The sequence below is a fragment of the Vanacampus margaritifer genome, chromosome 16 (genome assembly GCF_051991255.1).
Source record: "Vanacampus margaritifer isolate UIUO_Vmar chromosome 16, RoL_Vmar_1.0, whole genome shotgun sequence".
In the NCBI taxonomy this organism is placed as follows: domain Eukaryota; kingdom Metazoa; phylum Chordata; class Actinopteri; order Syngnathiformes; family Syngnathidae; genus Vanacampus; species Vanacampus margaritifer.
Window position 1 is genome coordinate 3,823,398 of NC_135447.1, and position 14,186 is coordinate 3,837,583.

Below are 14,186 nucleotides of genomic sequence, written 5' to 3' on the forward strand. Positions count from 1 at the left end.
TCACTACCGGGGTGACATTACCTGAATTTGAACTCAAGTCCAGATGTTTTTTTTTTTGGGGGGGGGGGGGATTAACTCTTTGACTGCCAGACGTTTTCAGAAAAGGGGTGCCGTGGGTGCCAGCCGATTTAAGCATTTTTGACTGATCTTTCAAGGTCCATAGAAAATTATGTGTTTGGACTATGGAAACACACATACTACCAAATGAAAGATTGGACTCTCATCTTTCATCAGAACAAAAAGTTTGTTTCTACCTTATTCCGTTTTTCAGTAATCAACAATAGAAAATGGTTAGTTTCACCTCTGTTTTGAAAAAAAAACGTCTTTTAACGTCTTTGGCATTCCTCCATAGGATTTTACTAAACGTTATTTAACGTTTTTTGGCAGTCAAAGAGTTAGCTGATCATTGAACGTCTGTATTTTAGCCTGTGAGTGTAAAGTAACAGGTGTCCATTCAGATGCCTGATGAATAATGAAAAGAAATAGTGCCGCTAACGAAAAGCCTCAGGATCTCAAATGTCCTAAAAACATCTAAAGTCATTGTCGACTGAAACATGCTAGGCTCTCGTCCCCAAAGCCTTAGATTTTGAAATGAACAGACTTACTAATAAACGTTGGCGTCAACAGACACGACTCTGGTTACGCGTGTAAGTAACAGTTGCCATACAGATGCCTGATAACTACCGGAAAGGCATTTAACAGCTCACACAAATGTGTTCATATCCAGAAAACATCTCAAGTCCTCATTGGCCCAAAACGCGCTAGCACGCCAAACCCGAGGCTTTTTTTTCTTCTTTTCAGACTGAGATAAAAGCATCAGGCGCAAACATCAGATCAATAGACGCATCAATGGCAATAGCGTTTCTCTGAGATTAAAGAGAAACTCCACGAGAGAGGCGAGAAGGTGGCGCGCTAATAGAGAACAAGAGCTCGCCAATGGAAAGGGCTTTAATTGATGCGACGGATAAAAAGGCGGACATGTTCTAATGGGCTTTTTTTTTTTTTTTGCTACAAGTTAGCACCTTTAGTACTTTGAGTCCATTTGTGTGTGTGTGTGTGTGTGTGTACCCCTTGTACCGTCTCAAATGAGTATCTTGTAAGATGGCGACATGTCATTTTCAGCCCGGTCTATCTGAAGTCCACTTAACGAGATAAAACACTGATGTTTTAGCTCATCATTTACACAACTGAGTTTTTGTGTTTGTAAAAGGAACCGCATGTTGTAATTTGCTCGGTCAACACTGTGTGCTACCAAACATATCTTAGCGTCACATCAATTTGGTCCTTAAAGGCAGCAGGTTGACTTAACATGCTTTCCTACTAAAATAGCTCATATGGGCATTGAATTGGTCCCTAGTCAATAACGATGTACCGCCTAGCTGTTATAGCTTTCGTGTTGCTAACGCCATTCTTAAGACGAGCATGGATGCAGCATTTACAAACTATAAATCACACTTTAAAAGTCCGCTACTTGATTGGTGCCATTTGAAAAAGGCCAGAAAGATTTTTAGAACGCGTTCCGAACTTAAAAAAAACGTTCGCAACCCTTTAAGCTTGCATCTGCACGTAGCGTGTAGCTTGCTAGCACCAAGGTTATTTTAGTTAACTAAAACTAACGAAAAAAATAAAATTCAAAAAACTATTTCGTTAACGAAATAAAAAAAAAAATGCTTTTTAAAAAAACGAAAACTAACTGAAACTACATTTTATGTTTACAAAAATAACTATAATTATAGCAAAAAAATGTCCTTTGTTTTAGTCTTTGGTAATTAATTTAATGCATGAACCTTTGAGGATTATCTTAAATGTGATTTTAAGTAGATTTATTTTTATATTACTCGAATAAGGATGTTTGAAAGTGTCATTTCATTTAGCAGCAGCAGCCAATAGAAAAGCACCTTCAGATGATGTCGCTCCCATGGTGTTTTGTAAATATTGCGCACACGTAATACACTTTTTTTTTTTAACTAATACTGAAACTAACTAAAACTAAACATTTCTGAAATAAGTAAAACAGAACCACACTGAAAACGAATTAAAACTAACTAAATAGAACTATAATAACCCTGACTAGCACTTAATTTCTTGTGACACATTACCCAACCAAATTAAACCTAATAAGTGACTATAACCGTTCACAGAGTACATACAGTGAAGCGCAAAAAAAAAAAATAGGAAAAAAACTTCAAAAATCAAATCTGTCCGAACGCAACCAGAAAACGATTTCTAGAGCCAGTTCCGAATTGAAAACTGCTTTCACCTCCCGCACCAGATGTTCTGCCCGTAAATGAAAACCATCTAAATCCTGCGTGCTATCCCTTCGGAACAACTTGTCACCAGTTCGCCGCCAACATTCAAACAGCGCAGCATCCCTGCAGGGATGGAGGAGGACGGGGAGGGGAGGGGGGAGGGGGGGTGTGTAGTTTGGAAACACATTCAGGCTTTCAAAAATATTCCTCAGTCGACCGCAGGACGAGGCCGAGCGCCGAGCCGGCCTGCGCGGTTGCGGGCTTTTGGTTTTGCGCTCGCTGTCTGAAGCCACATCAGAGCCCCCGGGCTTGTGTAACGCGATCTGGACGGGGCTGAGGAAATCCACCACCCCGCACCCCCTCCGCCTTCTTCCCCCCCCGCCTTCGGATGCAAGGAAGGCCCTCGGTTACAAACAATTAACAATTCGGAGGCGCAGGGATTTAGGATCTAATTGTTTTCGCCAATCTCGCTTCTGCACTCTCATCCCATTTCATCTCTTGCCGTCTGCTTGATCCGAGTCTTAAACAAATCATTTCTGATTTGTAATTCAAGCCAGCCCAACTACAGCGACGGACTTCTTGCAAGTAGTGTCTTTGACGGATAGGGTCCTAAATGCTAAATTGAAGTCATATTTCGGCACAGCTGCGAGCAAACGGTATCCATTGGGGGGGTGGGGGGGGGGGCGTCAAATCCCCCTTGAGGCTGCACGCCAAAACCACTTGGGCAAGTTTGAACCACCAACGGGAGGCGACCGGAGTCAAAGATGTTTTCCCAGGTGTTTGGAGTCAGTCGAGTTTTTGCAATTCTGATCCCGGTTACGTCTTTGATTTGCGACTTTTTTCATCACCGGTTGGAAACGTAACCTGGGGATTGTACGTACAATAATCTGAGCGTGCCATCTAACACAAATTATTATCATTATTATCAATTCTAGGCTCTGGAATCAAAGCTATTTAAATCAAAAGTTCAGTGCTAACTCGGCATGCGTTTTTGTGCCGCCTCCGCTAACTAGTTCATTGTGCGTTGATCAGAACCTCAAAATGCTCTCGCATGCTCTCAGGGACGCTTCTGCAGTATTGGTAGCAATGATCAAAATCTGAAATGTTCATACTAAACATTAGAACGTTTCACAGTTTGTCAATTAATGTGATGTCACTTCTTAGCAAGAGTTTTCAGTGACTATTGGGGTGCGCCATGAACAGTTAAAAGTGATGGAATTATATACAGCAATGCTAAATATTACTGTAGATACTGAAAATGGCTGTCAAAACGCAAAACAAGTTATATGTAAGTGGTCCTATGCTCTGTTTTTCCAAGAGTTTTTATGTCAATTCTGCCTTGTTAACTTAAAACACTTTTGGAAAGTGATTTCCTGATTACACACACACACACACACACACACACAGTATTGTAAAGATGACTAAAACAGCACAAGCCTCCGCCAAGGCTTTAATCATTTATAGTCTATCAAATATAGACATCACAAATAGAAAATGGTTAATCCTGATCTTTCGGAAATGTGATGCAATCTGATTTAAGATGAAGAAATATAACTGTTCATACAAAAATATGTAATTTATCTAGTTACATTTTGACTGTATTTATTGATTTTTTTTAAATATATTTTGAGTTTTTTTTTTTATATATGCACTAATTATGACATTTATTTATGTTTTTTTATTTGATTAAATTCAGGTTTATTTTTGTTTTTATTTAATTCCAGAAAATGTGTTTTATCTTAAATAACGAAATGGCATCTACCTACATTTAAAAAATATTTTATTCTTCAGATGTATTACAGTGGACCCCTTATCACGGGAAAATAGGAATTGTAATTGTTAACTTGTTGCCTCTAGTTTCAGCAGGTAATCGGGGTTAACACAAATTGGTTTTGATTTCGATTTATCCATGACACACAATACTTTCGCTTTTTTAGCACTTTTTGTACTTGTGGCATTTTGCTTGCTACATAAGAGCAATAAATAGACGTGGGCACTCTCAGAACTTGTCAGAGTGGATGTTTTTTTGTTTTCCGGATGCGTGGCGGCATTTAACATCTGAGAATCTGGAAGAGTGACTGCTTTCACTGTGAGTGACAGATCAGTCATCTCAATCTTGAGACGCAATCGCCGTCCAGGATTTTTTATTTATTTATTAATTCCTCCCTAAAAGGTCATTCAATTTTTCCAACCATCCCATCTTTTTCCCCACCACTCTATTGTTGTTAAAAGCAATCGTCACATTTAAAGCCGCTTGATTCACTTTTTTTTGTGTTGCTTTCTTGAATATACAAATGGTTGAAGAACTGATGTTGTGAACTTGTGACAGCTGACACCGACAAAAATCTGTTATTTGCAGGGATGTGATTTTTCCGCTAATTCGCGGAATTCCGCTTTTTTTATCTCCCCCCCCCCCCCCAAAAAAAAATCCGATTATTTTTATTTATTTATTTATTTTTTTTGTAGTTCATTGTGTATGCACATGACTCTGACAAATAACATCTTCTGCTATAACAAAGACATTTGTGGTATGCTCTAATATGAGTTACTTTTCATTTGGTCATGATACAATTATTTGTTCATGAAATTTGAACTCTTCAACATTATTTATGTGTTAACTTAGTAATCACATTAGTTAGATATGATGATATTCTCAGTGATAGTTTTTAAAAGCAAAGGCAGTCATGTGAGTGCATTGAAAACCCATGAGCTCCGGGGGGCTATGCCCCCCTTGTCCCCCCGCCAGGCCGCTGCCCTGGACCTAGCTAGGTGCCAGCGGCCCCCAGACCCCCGGCTAAATTTTCAGATAATTTCACTTTGGTCAAATCACATCCCTGTATTTGTCGTCTAATAATCTTATTGTGTCTGCATGAAAGCGCAACACTATCTCGCCTCACTGGATTTTGTATTAAAGTCTTCCGATGGGGTTCTGATGTGCCAATTTTGTGGGGTCTCTGCGTGAAAGAGGCTTTAGAAGAGAAAACAGCTTGAAGTTTTTTTGGGGTGGGGGGTTGGGCACTTTTTTTTTTTCTTGGGTTGGTTGGTTTTGGGGGTCTGTGGTGAGAGCGGGGTGTTGCTTTTTTTAAACACGTCTGCACTGTTACGGCGGTCCTGCTTTTGATGTCAACCAAGGCTCTCATTTGGAGAAGGCAATGATTTCCAGATTTGGAAAGGGGGTGGGGGGAGGGGGGGGTCCCTGGTGTGTTGTTCTTCAGCGACACGCTAATGCTAGGCTTAAAAAGCTAACATTAGTTTCATATTTAGAACTTTTATGCATTATTGTCAGAACCCGTTTAATTTTGAATGCTAATGAAGCCTGCTGGTCAATGCAGCTGAGTTCAAGGGTCAGGTTTAAAAAAAATTAAAAAAATAAAGTTTTTTGTTACACACTACTGCTCACAACGCTGGACTGATTCTTCTGATTGGACTAATGAGGATAAGTGCTATAGAAAATTGATGGCTGATCTCATTTCTGCACTGATTCTTGCAACTTTTTGGGATTATTGCGGTTGCCCATTCGATTTTGAAGAGTGACAACAGACCAGGCCATGCTGCAAAAGAAAAGGGGAAAAAAGTCAAGCTTCAGCTGTTGTGGCAATAAAGCAAGCCATCTCGTTACTTACGCGTTTCAAAATACAAAATCTGCTTTCTTTACCTCCCCAAGTATGTTTCACTTTCAAAATAAAACACAAAATGCGTCACAGGAAGTGGGTGAATAATGCATTTCCTGTTTGCCGATGACATCAAAGATTAATGGCTTCAAAGCAGCAATTACTTGATCAATTGGATTGTCAGCTAAATGCATACGCGTGCGTTTGTGCGCGTGCGTGCGTGCGTATGTGTGTGTGTGTGTGTGTGTACGTGTGTACTTGAAAGGCCTTTTTGAGTCATGTTGGTATTGTCACCAGTGTTTTATGTGCACTCCTCCGCTGTCAACGTGACACTTAATGACAGCTCACGTTGCACTCGTTTGTATTGATGCGACACACACATGCTAAGATACATGCTAAAGAGCGCGCACACACACACACACACACACACACGCACACACACGCTACTAATGTATTCTTTAGTTGTCTTTTTATTCCATTAAAAGCGGAAATTAAAACACTCATCTCTTTGGTCCTCCGCTGGCCCGAGTGTCTTTAATCTCACCTTTTAGAAAAGATGAAACATTAAAAGAAATTAGAAGAAAGTGGGTGCCCCCACCCCTACCCCCTTATGTCGCCCAAATAAATCAAAATGGTAAAATCACCCTTCCATAATCAAAAATAAATGGTTAAAACTCATAACAAGTTAAAGGTTTGGTGGTGTTTTTTTTTCCACACAATTCTGGACCGATCGGTCTGGTGTGCAGACCTTGGTCACCAGGGGGCAGTATAATACACGCATACATAATAACACGAAGACGACGGTCACAACTGCTCAGTAAGATGCGGTAAGTTTTCAAATTCCATTTACAGTCAGTTTCTGCTGGGTGTAGCACCAAACGGCTTGAAAAAAAGTTTCACTCTGAACCCAAGTCAAAGAAATTGGCTGAGCGGCTGGTCAATCTGGTCACTCTCAAGTCCTGGCACCACTAAAGAAAATTGAAGTAATGACTCGACTCGACTTGCTCAATTTTCGCCGCAGTAACTTGGGACTCGTTTGAAACTTATGAACTGAGACTTAATGACTTGAGCATGTGAGTCACTCCCAACTTTGTGAGTCAACACACAGACCAGACTGATTTTGTTACTTGATATTGTCAGAAAAGGTCTGTTCTTGAAATATGTCACTCCAATTTTGTGAGACAATGTACATTGTGTGTGTTCTGCGAGCATAGTGCATGTGCACGCTTGTAGCTGAGCTAAGTGTGTGTACGTTGTGTTTGTTGTGTAAGAGTTTGTGTGTGTGTGAGGTGAGGAGTGGGGGATTTCTCCTCCTCGCTTAACTACAGAGCGGTCCGATAATGACCGGGTTGAGGCGAGCGCCTCCCCCCGAGCGCACTCGGAAAAGGCGGAAGGCGCTCTGGAAGCCACTTCAAGGGCGGCTAATTACGGCAAGGAAACGCGGACGCACAGGCGGGACGCTTCTTTTTTTTTTTTTTTCTTCTTCTTCTTCTTCTTCAACGAAACGAACCCAGCACGTGAAAGAGAAGCCGCAGTGACAGATGTGTGGCCGTGTGTGCGCTAAAGTTAGCACGACAGCACGCTTTTAGTATTTTTCGTGGCGACGCAACACAAATCTGGCGTTTAGATGTGATTGCATTAGCGCTGCGCTAATGCTAAATGTTGCTGAAAATGGCCGTGAACGTTTTTTTTAATTCTACACATTCTTATCCGTCATCAAAGCATACATATTTTAATGTTTTTTTTAAGAACTTTATTTGTATATTATTTAAATAAAAAAAGAAGAACAATTTAACTGTCATAAATTTTTTCACTTAAAATTATTATTTTTTTGTTCATATATATATATTTTTTTTTTTGTTCATATATATATATATATATTTTTGTTCATATATATATTAGGGGTGTTAGAAAAAATCTATTCGCCAATATTACAGCGCGCAATTCTCGAATCGATTCAATATGCAGCCGAATCGATTTTTAAACATCAATTTTTTAATGGAAATAACCAATAAAACGTTTTACTTAGGGTTACAATTCACACATTAAGCATGGAAGAATGTGTATATTAATGGAACATTAAGCCTTAATATTTTATTTCAGTGCTGTTCAAACATGAAACAGACTGCAACCTGTTTGTTAAATGCAGTGGCTCAGTTATAAGCCTGAAGTTTCAGATAAATAAATACATTTTCATACAAATCTTACGGCGTACATGTACAAGTTTACTGATTAGTATTTTCTAAATTTGAGTTTTAAAAAAAATCGCAATAATCAATTTATACATTTGTATCGGGATTAATCGGTATCGAATCGTGATACGAATCGAATCGCCAGGTACTAGGCAATTCACACCCCTAATATATATATATATTCATTTATTTACATTTTTTTATTTTTCCCCAGCAATACTGCCATCGTGCCATCACATCTGACATGATGACTTTTTTTTCCCGTAGCTCATGTCATTATTGTTGTTCTCCTTGTGTTGTTACAGTCCAACAAGGTGTCTGTGGTGCAGCAGCCTCACGGTATGCATCCGCTCACGTCGCTGCTGCCCTACGGCAACGATCACTTCGGCGGCAGCCCCCCGCACCTGCCCACCGACATGAGTCAGAAGACGGGTAGGAACGCACACACGCAGAGTCACAGCAGGTGTTTGATGCATGAAAGTTCCCAAGGTGGTCCACCTCCGTGCCTTTCTGTGACTCCTCCAGTCACTCGGTATTCATTTGCTGATGCCTTGTGACACTCCCAACTCAGTTTCTGTGCAAACTTTTTGTGCGTAGAGTGTGTTGACAATGTTGAGGGGTGGTCCTACGGCGACCGCGAAGGGGGGCCGCCAACCTCCCGTACACACAAGATGGAAACAATTAGGGTGGCAATTACGCACACATATACAGTATACGGTTATAAATGAACACACTCTGACTTTTAAACATTTAAGGCTGGCCACCATTTTAAGTTGGCATATATTTAGCTCAAATAGTTATTTTTTTCCGTTATTTTTGTTTATTTTAATAATAGCTGGTTTCACAATGTAAACTTGTTGCATCAATTTAATCACGAAGAAGATGTTGAATTCACAGATGCAAAACCACAAACATGCAGGATCCACTGTATTCTTATAAATATATAATTTTTATTGTTCATCTTAAGTAATTTTTTTTTATGTTGCTATTGCCAAACCAAAAAAGCATCCTACCACTTTTGCACATCATCGTAAAAACATAATCACAGTTTTACATTTTGTTGAATTTTGGATACATTTCCTTGGCAAAATCATGACGAAGAAATGAGCTTCATATTTTAAAAAGTTGCGTGTGGGACATAAAACTAACGCACCTCAGGCAATCGGCCGCCTTGTGTGTCTGGAATTCCCCCCTTTTTTTTCCCCCATACAAACACACTTTTACCAAGGAAGCAAACACACCTTGTCTATGACTCTAGTATGGTGACTCAGATCTTAATGACAGACCGAGACACCTGCACACACACACATGCACAGAAACGCACGCAGCACACACCTGGATGCAACGTCTCACCATCCTCACACCGTCTCACGTGATTTTTGACACTGTTTTTTTACTTGGGATTGTTGTCAGTCATCACGCGCGCACTCGCACCAAGTTACCTCACCCCTCATATCATTCGCCACCTCGTCCGTGTTTGCTGTTACATCATCAGTGATGTCAACCTTTTTGTCCAACAGTAAAATCGCACGTTGAATAAAACCTATGCATTGTATGAATGATTATTAATTTATGTTTGTTTGTTTATTTAAATAGTCTTGTTGATGTCTATACAGTATATGGATAGATGGCTAAATGGATGGATAAGTGTATGGATAGCATACCAGTTAGCATTTTTAGCATATTAGCACACACTAGCACAGAGATAAAAGTCGACGCGTGTGGAAAAAGAGTGATGAATGGAGGAGGATGATGAGACCTAAGCTCGGCGGAGACGAGACGGGCGACGGCTCACTCAGCCGCTGTCCCCGGTTTATTGCGTCTCTGTCACTCTCGGGGTCTCAAATGGAGTCGTCCCCCCACCCCGGAGGCAAGGTCTAAATTACAATCATCTGCAGGCATTCCTGCGCGGCAAACACTGGTTAGCAAACACGGCGGGGCCAGGCTAAATGCTAGCTGCTGCCTGTTGACAAATGACTTCCTTTGAAGGGCCGCGCTGACACCCAACACTATTTACTGTGTGAACAAGAAGAAGAACGGCCTGCACAGTTGTAGTAGCTGTGTGTATGTTTTTCATGTTATATTTTGATCTGTGTTTAAAATAAATAATGGCGCAGAATGGTTCATTACTACCAATATCCCTTTAAAGAAGAAGTTTAAAAAAAAAATTTACAATAGTGTGCCCTATTAAAATGATAACAGCCATCATGGCTCACCTTCTTTCTGAGTTTGGTCACGTGACGTTCGCAAGCTGAGCCCTCATTTTCAGTCGACAGCAACAAGACAAAATGGCCGCACCCTTGGATGGATAAAAATGGGTGGATTTAATTCAAATACAATACAGTGTTTGGACTAGTGGGGGCACATAGAACACACCTTTTAAAGATAAATTTAAAAAATGTAAACGAGTCATGTTAGTCTAGACACTGGAATAACTATTGATGTTGTACTTTCTTAAAAAGAAAAGAATATTTTTTTCCTTTACATTTGCCTGGAACACTTTCAATTCTGATGTTGAAAAAAAAAAAGGAAGAGATTTCCTTCTTCTGGACAGTTGGACAACAGGCTGAAAGTAGGCCTAGCGCCACCTATGCTTGTGGAGGCCAATAAGCAATACAATTAAACGTCTTTTTGAAGCAAGATGTAAAGCTCTGTATAATCACACACACTTACAGAGTGCCAGTGTGTGTCTTTGTGTGTGCTTAATATGAGGTTCCCACACTGCTAATAGCGCTAATTGCCCTAATGTATTCTAGGGCCCACCAAACCGACCTCATGATGTGCTTAAAAGCGACAAGTGTTGTGTGTAGTTGTCATAATTGTGTGTGTACTTGTGTGTATGTGCCTGTAGGCGTTCACAGGCATCAATCCCAGGACCTTTCAGGATACTACCCTCTCCCTTCAGGCGGTGTCGGGCAGATCACGCCTTCTATGGGCTGGTGAGTGTCATGTACACACACACACACACACACACACACACAACACCTGTGAGTGACCCCCTTGAACTTACGGTGACCTTGTACAAAGGGTAATAGCTTTTATTTATGCTGCTTTAGTTGGTACGTGAACTCATCCTGCACTCGGACACTTTTGTAGATAAACATAAACATGCTCGTCACACTTAAGTCGTACTCATGAGTATGTTACTTCCATTGCAATACAACATTTAGCATGTGAAACACCTGCGAGTAGATTAGTAGCGTGAAGATCGTACTAAAAATACAAAGCATTGTCATAGACATGTAAAGATGTCATTTTTAAATGATTAGGCCAACACTAATTTTGCTTTTGGCATTTAGAAATGCTTAACTATGTTAGAATTTTTTTAAAAAATGGACGTTTTAAAATAATGTGCATTCATACATTAGCATTTCACCTGTCGCTGCGGCTAACTGGAGGTCACCTTGTGGTGGAAGCCATTTTTCCTTGATCCGCCGATCCACTTGTGACCTCTGGAATGTGGACCGCTCAAGCGGCACTGCCTGACAAACACAAAGTCTTGTGATGGTTTACTAACCAAAAATCGAATTATCGCCAAAGAGGCTTTTGTTTGATCTAAAATGGAAAGTTGCTGCTTATTTGGCAGTTGCAATAAAAACATTTTTACGTAATTAAATAGGTTGATCAAAATGAGTTGGTTGGCGCACATAAATATGTCACTGAAACTGAAGTTTTATCATAAACAACACCTAAATGTTTGTCCAACCATTTTTTAAACTACATATTATATTTGTATATATTTACTATTTTTCTTTGTTAATTTACAACATTTGATTTTCTTTATTTAATTGACTACATTCTGTTGAATGCCAGCCCTCTGTTGATGTATGGACTACTTTTCCCTGAAATGTCACGCACGATTTCGAATGAAGTCTTCGTCCCAAGATATTTCCAAGTGGCAACAATTTTATCTTTTCCGGACAAGAAGTCTTCACTGAGAAATTATTAACCGCTAATCTGTCTTAATCCGGATGATCTGCTTGTTCGACAATGTTTTTTATTGAAGGCGAAGGATTGGCGGAAATGTCAAACATCTTTAATGCTCGTGTACTCCCTGATGTTTGACAGATTAGCTTGGATTAGCTTCTTGTTTTAGCGTATCGTCTTCTTAGGAAGTGGGAGAACGCGTCAGAACAGAAAACGTCACTCATTGAATTAACCACGATTTTTAGCACGCGCTAGCCTGCCCAGATAAACGTAAATGTTAGTTCAACTGGATTTTTAGTACCCATATTGTATTTAATTTCTATTTATTTTTGACTTAACTCCTTTTCCTTCATTTTTTTTATTTTATTCATTTACCATTATTTTTGGTTTATTTACTATTGATTGTATTAATTAATTAATTAAGTGCTTTATTTAATTAGCATTTTTATTTACTATTTTACTTAATATATTAATTCATTGTTATAGTTTTTTGTGGTTTTAGTAATTATTTTATTTATCTACATAAATTAGTCCAACTAAGGTTGCACTTTTAGCATGCATGTTTTATTGAATTGGTTTTAACTATTTTTTTGTAGTTTGTTTTTATAATGTATTCATTATATTTATAAACCGTACCGAAATCTGACTTTTATCTTATATTACTAGGCACACGCAAACAAGTTATTCGGTCCAAAACCAAATTTACGATCTTACGTGATACGTCAACATAAAAAAACTCAAGTTTGAGCTCCTGCAACACATGAAGACGTTATAGTCCGTTCTCAAACCGAACTTTTAACATACGCTGTTGCCATTAGCTTGGTGGCGTGTGACGTTACGCGTGAGTGCGTTTGTTGAAAAAAAGATTTGTAAAAGGGGGGCGGGGCCCACTACATATCAAAGGCTCTCTGGCCTGCGTTCCATACACACCCCCCGTGTGTGTGTGTGCGCCTCACAGTGACACACAGCTGTCAACGGTGACCCCCCTCGGATCCTCCTGCAGAGGCTCTCTATGCTTCACAGCCTCAAATTAGATTCAACAGAAGATTCTTTCACACATGCGATTTGTTCCTTGGATACCTTTTTTCTTTATCTCTAGCTCTAACCGCACACAATATAAAAAAAAAAAAAAAAAGTCTTGTTAGATTGGGTAGTAAGAATGTTGGTTCACTTGACATAATCAGCAATTTTGTGCGATATTCACCGTTGTGTTGCATCTCCTTTCCTTTTTGGCAACACTTAATAATCATTGGGAACTAAGGATACTAATTGTTGACACTTTGTAGGTGGAATTCTTTGCTTGATGTACAACTTGATTTCCTCAACAGTCCAGCGTCTCTGTCGTGTTTAGTACTTTATAATGTGCCACACATTTTCAATGGGAGACAGGTCTGGACTGCTGGCGGGCCAGTCAAGTACTTGCACTCTTTTACTACGAAACCACGATGTAAATGTATTACATTTTTTCATTTTGATTACTGTTGTATTTTATTAACTCATTCACTCCCAGCCATTTTCACAGAAGCAATCCCCTTCACTCCTGGTTGTTTTACTTGATTTTGCAAGGCCCCCAGTATATTCCGTTCTATTGCTATAAAAACATGGAACCTACTATAAGCCGCGCTAGCTACATTTGGGGAATACTACACATATAAGCCGCACCCGACTGTAAGCCGCAGGTGTTTTTAATGTTACCGCATATATATATTTATTTTCCATAATGAGGGTGCAAATTGTCTCACTCTCGTTCTGTCTCTCCTACTGTATTTGGGCTCACTTGGTTTGTTTTGCTCTGCCTGACGCTCTTGCGCTTCCTTTATAGTGCGCCCCATTGTGATCTGATGGATAAGCCGCACCTTTGTATTAGCCGCAGGGTCGAATGCAAGTGGGAAAAAAAAGTAGCGGCTTGTAGTCCAGAAATTACTGTATATTTGTTTCCGTTTTGCAGCAATTAGCATTAGAATATAGTTTCATCATTATTCACAAATCTATTTAGAATTGTGAGCAATTGAGGGTTTTTTCGACATGGCCCTGGTTCATCTCTTTTCCTGTTGAGAGGCTGCATCAAGGCCTTCTGTATGCTCTAGCATAAAAACAACATAAAAACGTATAAATACACTCCGGGACACTTAAAACATTTATGTATTTACGTTTTTGGGAGCAAATGAGTTGATGTACTGTTATTATATTATTTACCTTTTTATTTT

The 14,186-nt window shown here is 39.6% G+C and overlaps 1 protein-coding gene across 12 annotated transcripts in view; it reads left to right on the forward strand.

Annotated features, from left to right (window-relative positions):
• The window catches only part of tcf7 (transcription factor 7), a 47,628-nt gene that overhangs the window by 26,359 nt on the left and 7,083 nt on the right, over nucleotides 1-14,186 (forward strand). For all 12 annotated transcript variants that reach the window (XM_077547349.1, XM_077547345.1, XM_077547350.1 and 9 more), the window contains 2 exons: nucleotides 8,358-8,484; nucleotides 10,904-10,991. In XM_077547349.1, coding sequence (XP_077403475.1) covers nucleotides 8,358-8,484; nucleotides 10,904-10,991 — 215 coding nt within the window. The remainder of the gene's footprint in view (nucleotides 1-8,357; nucleotides 8,485-10,903; nucleotides 10,992-14,186) is intronic.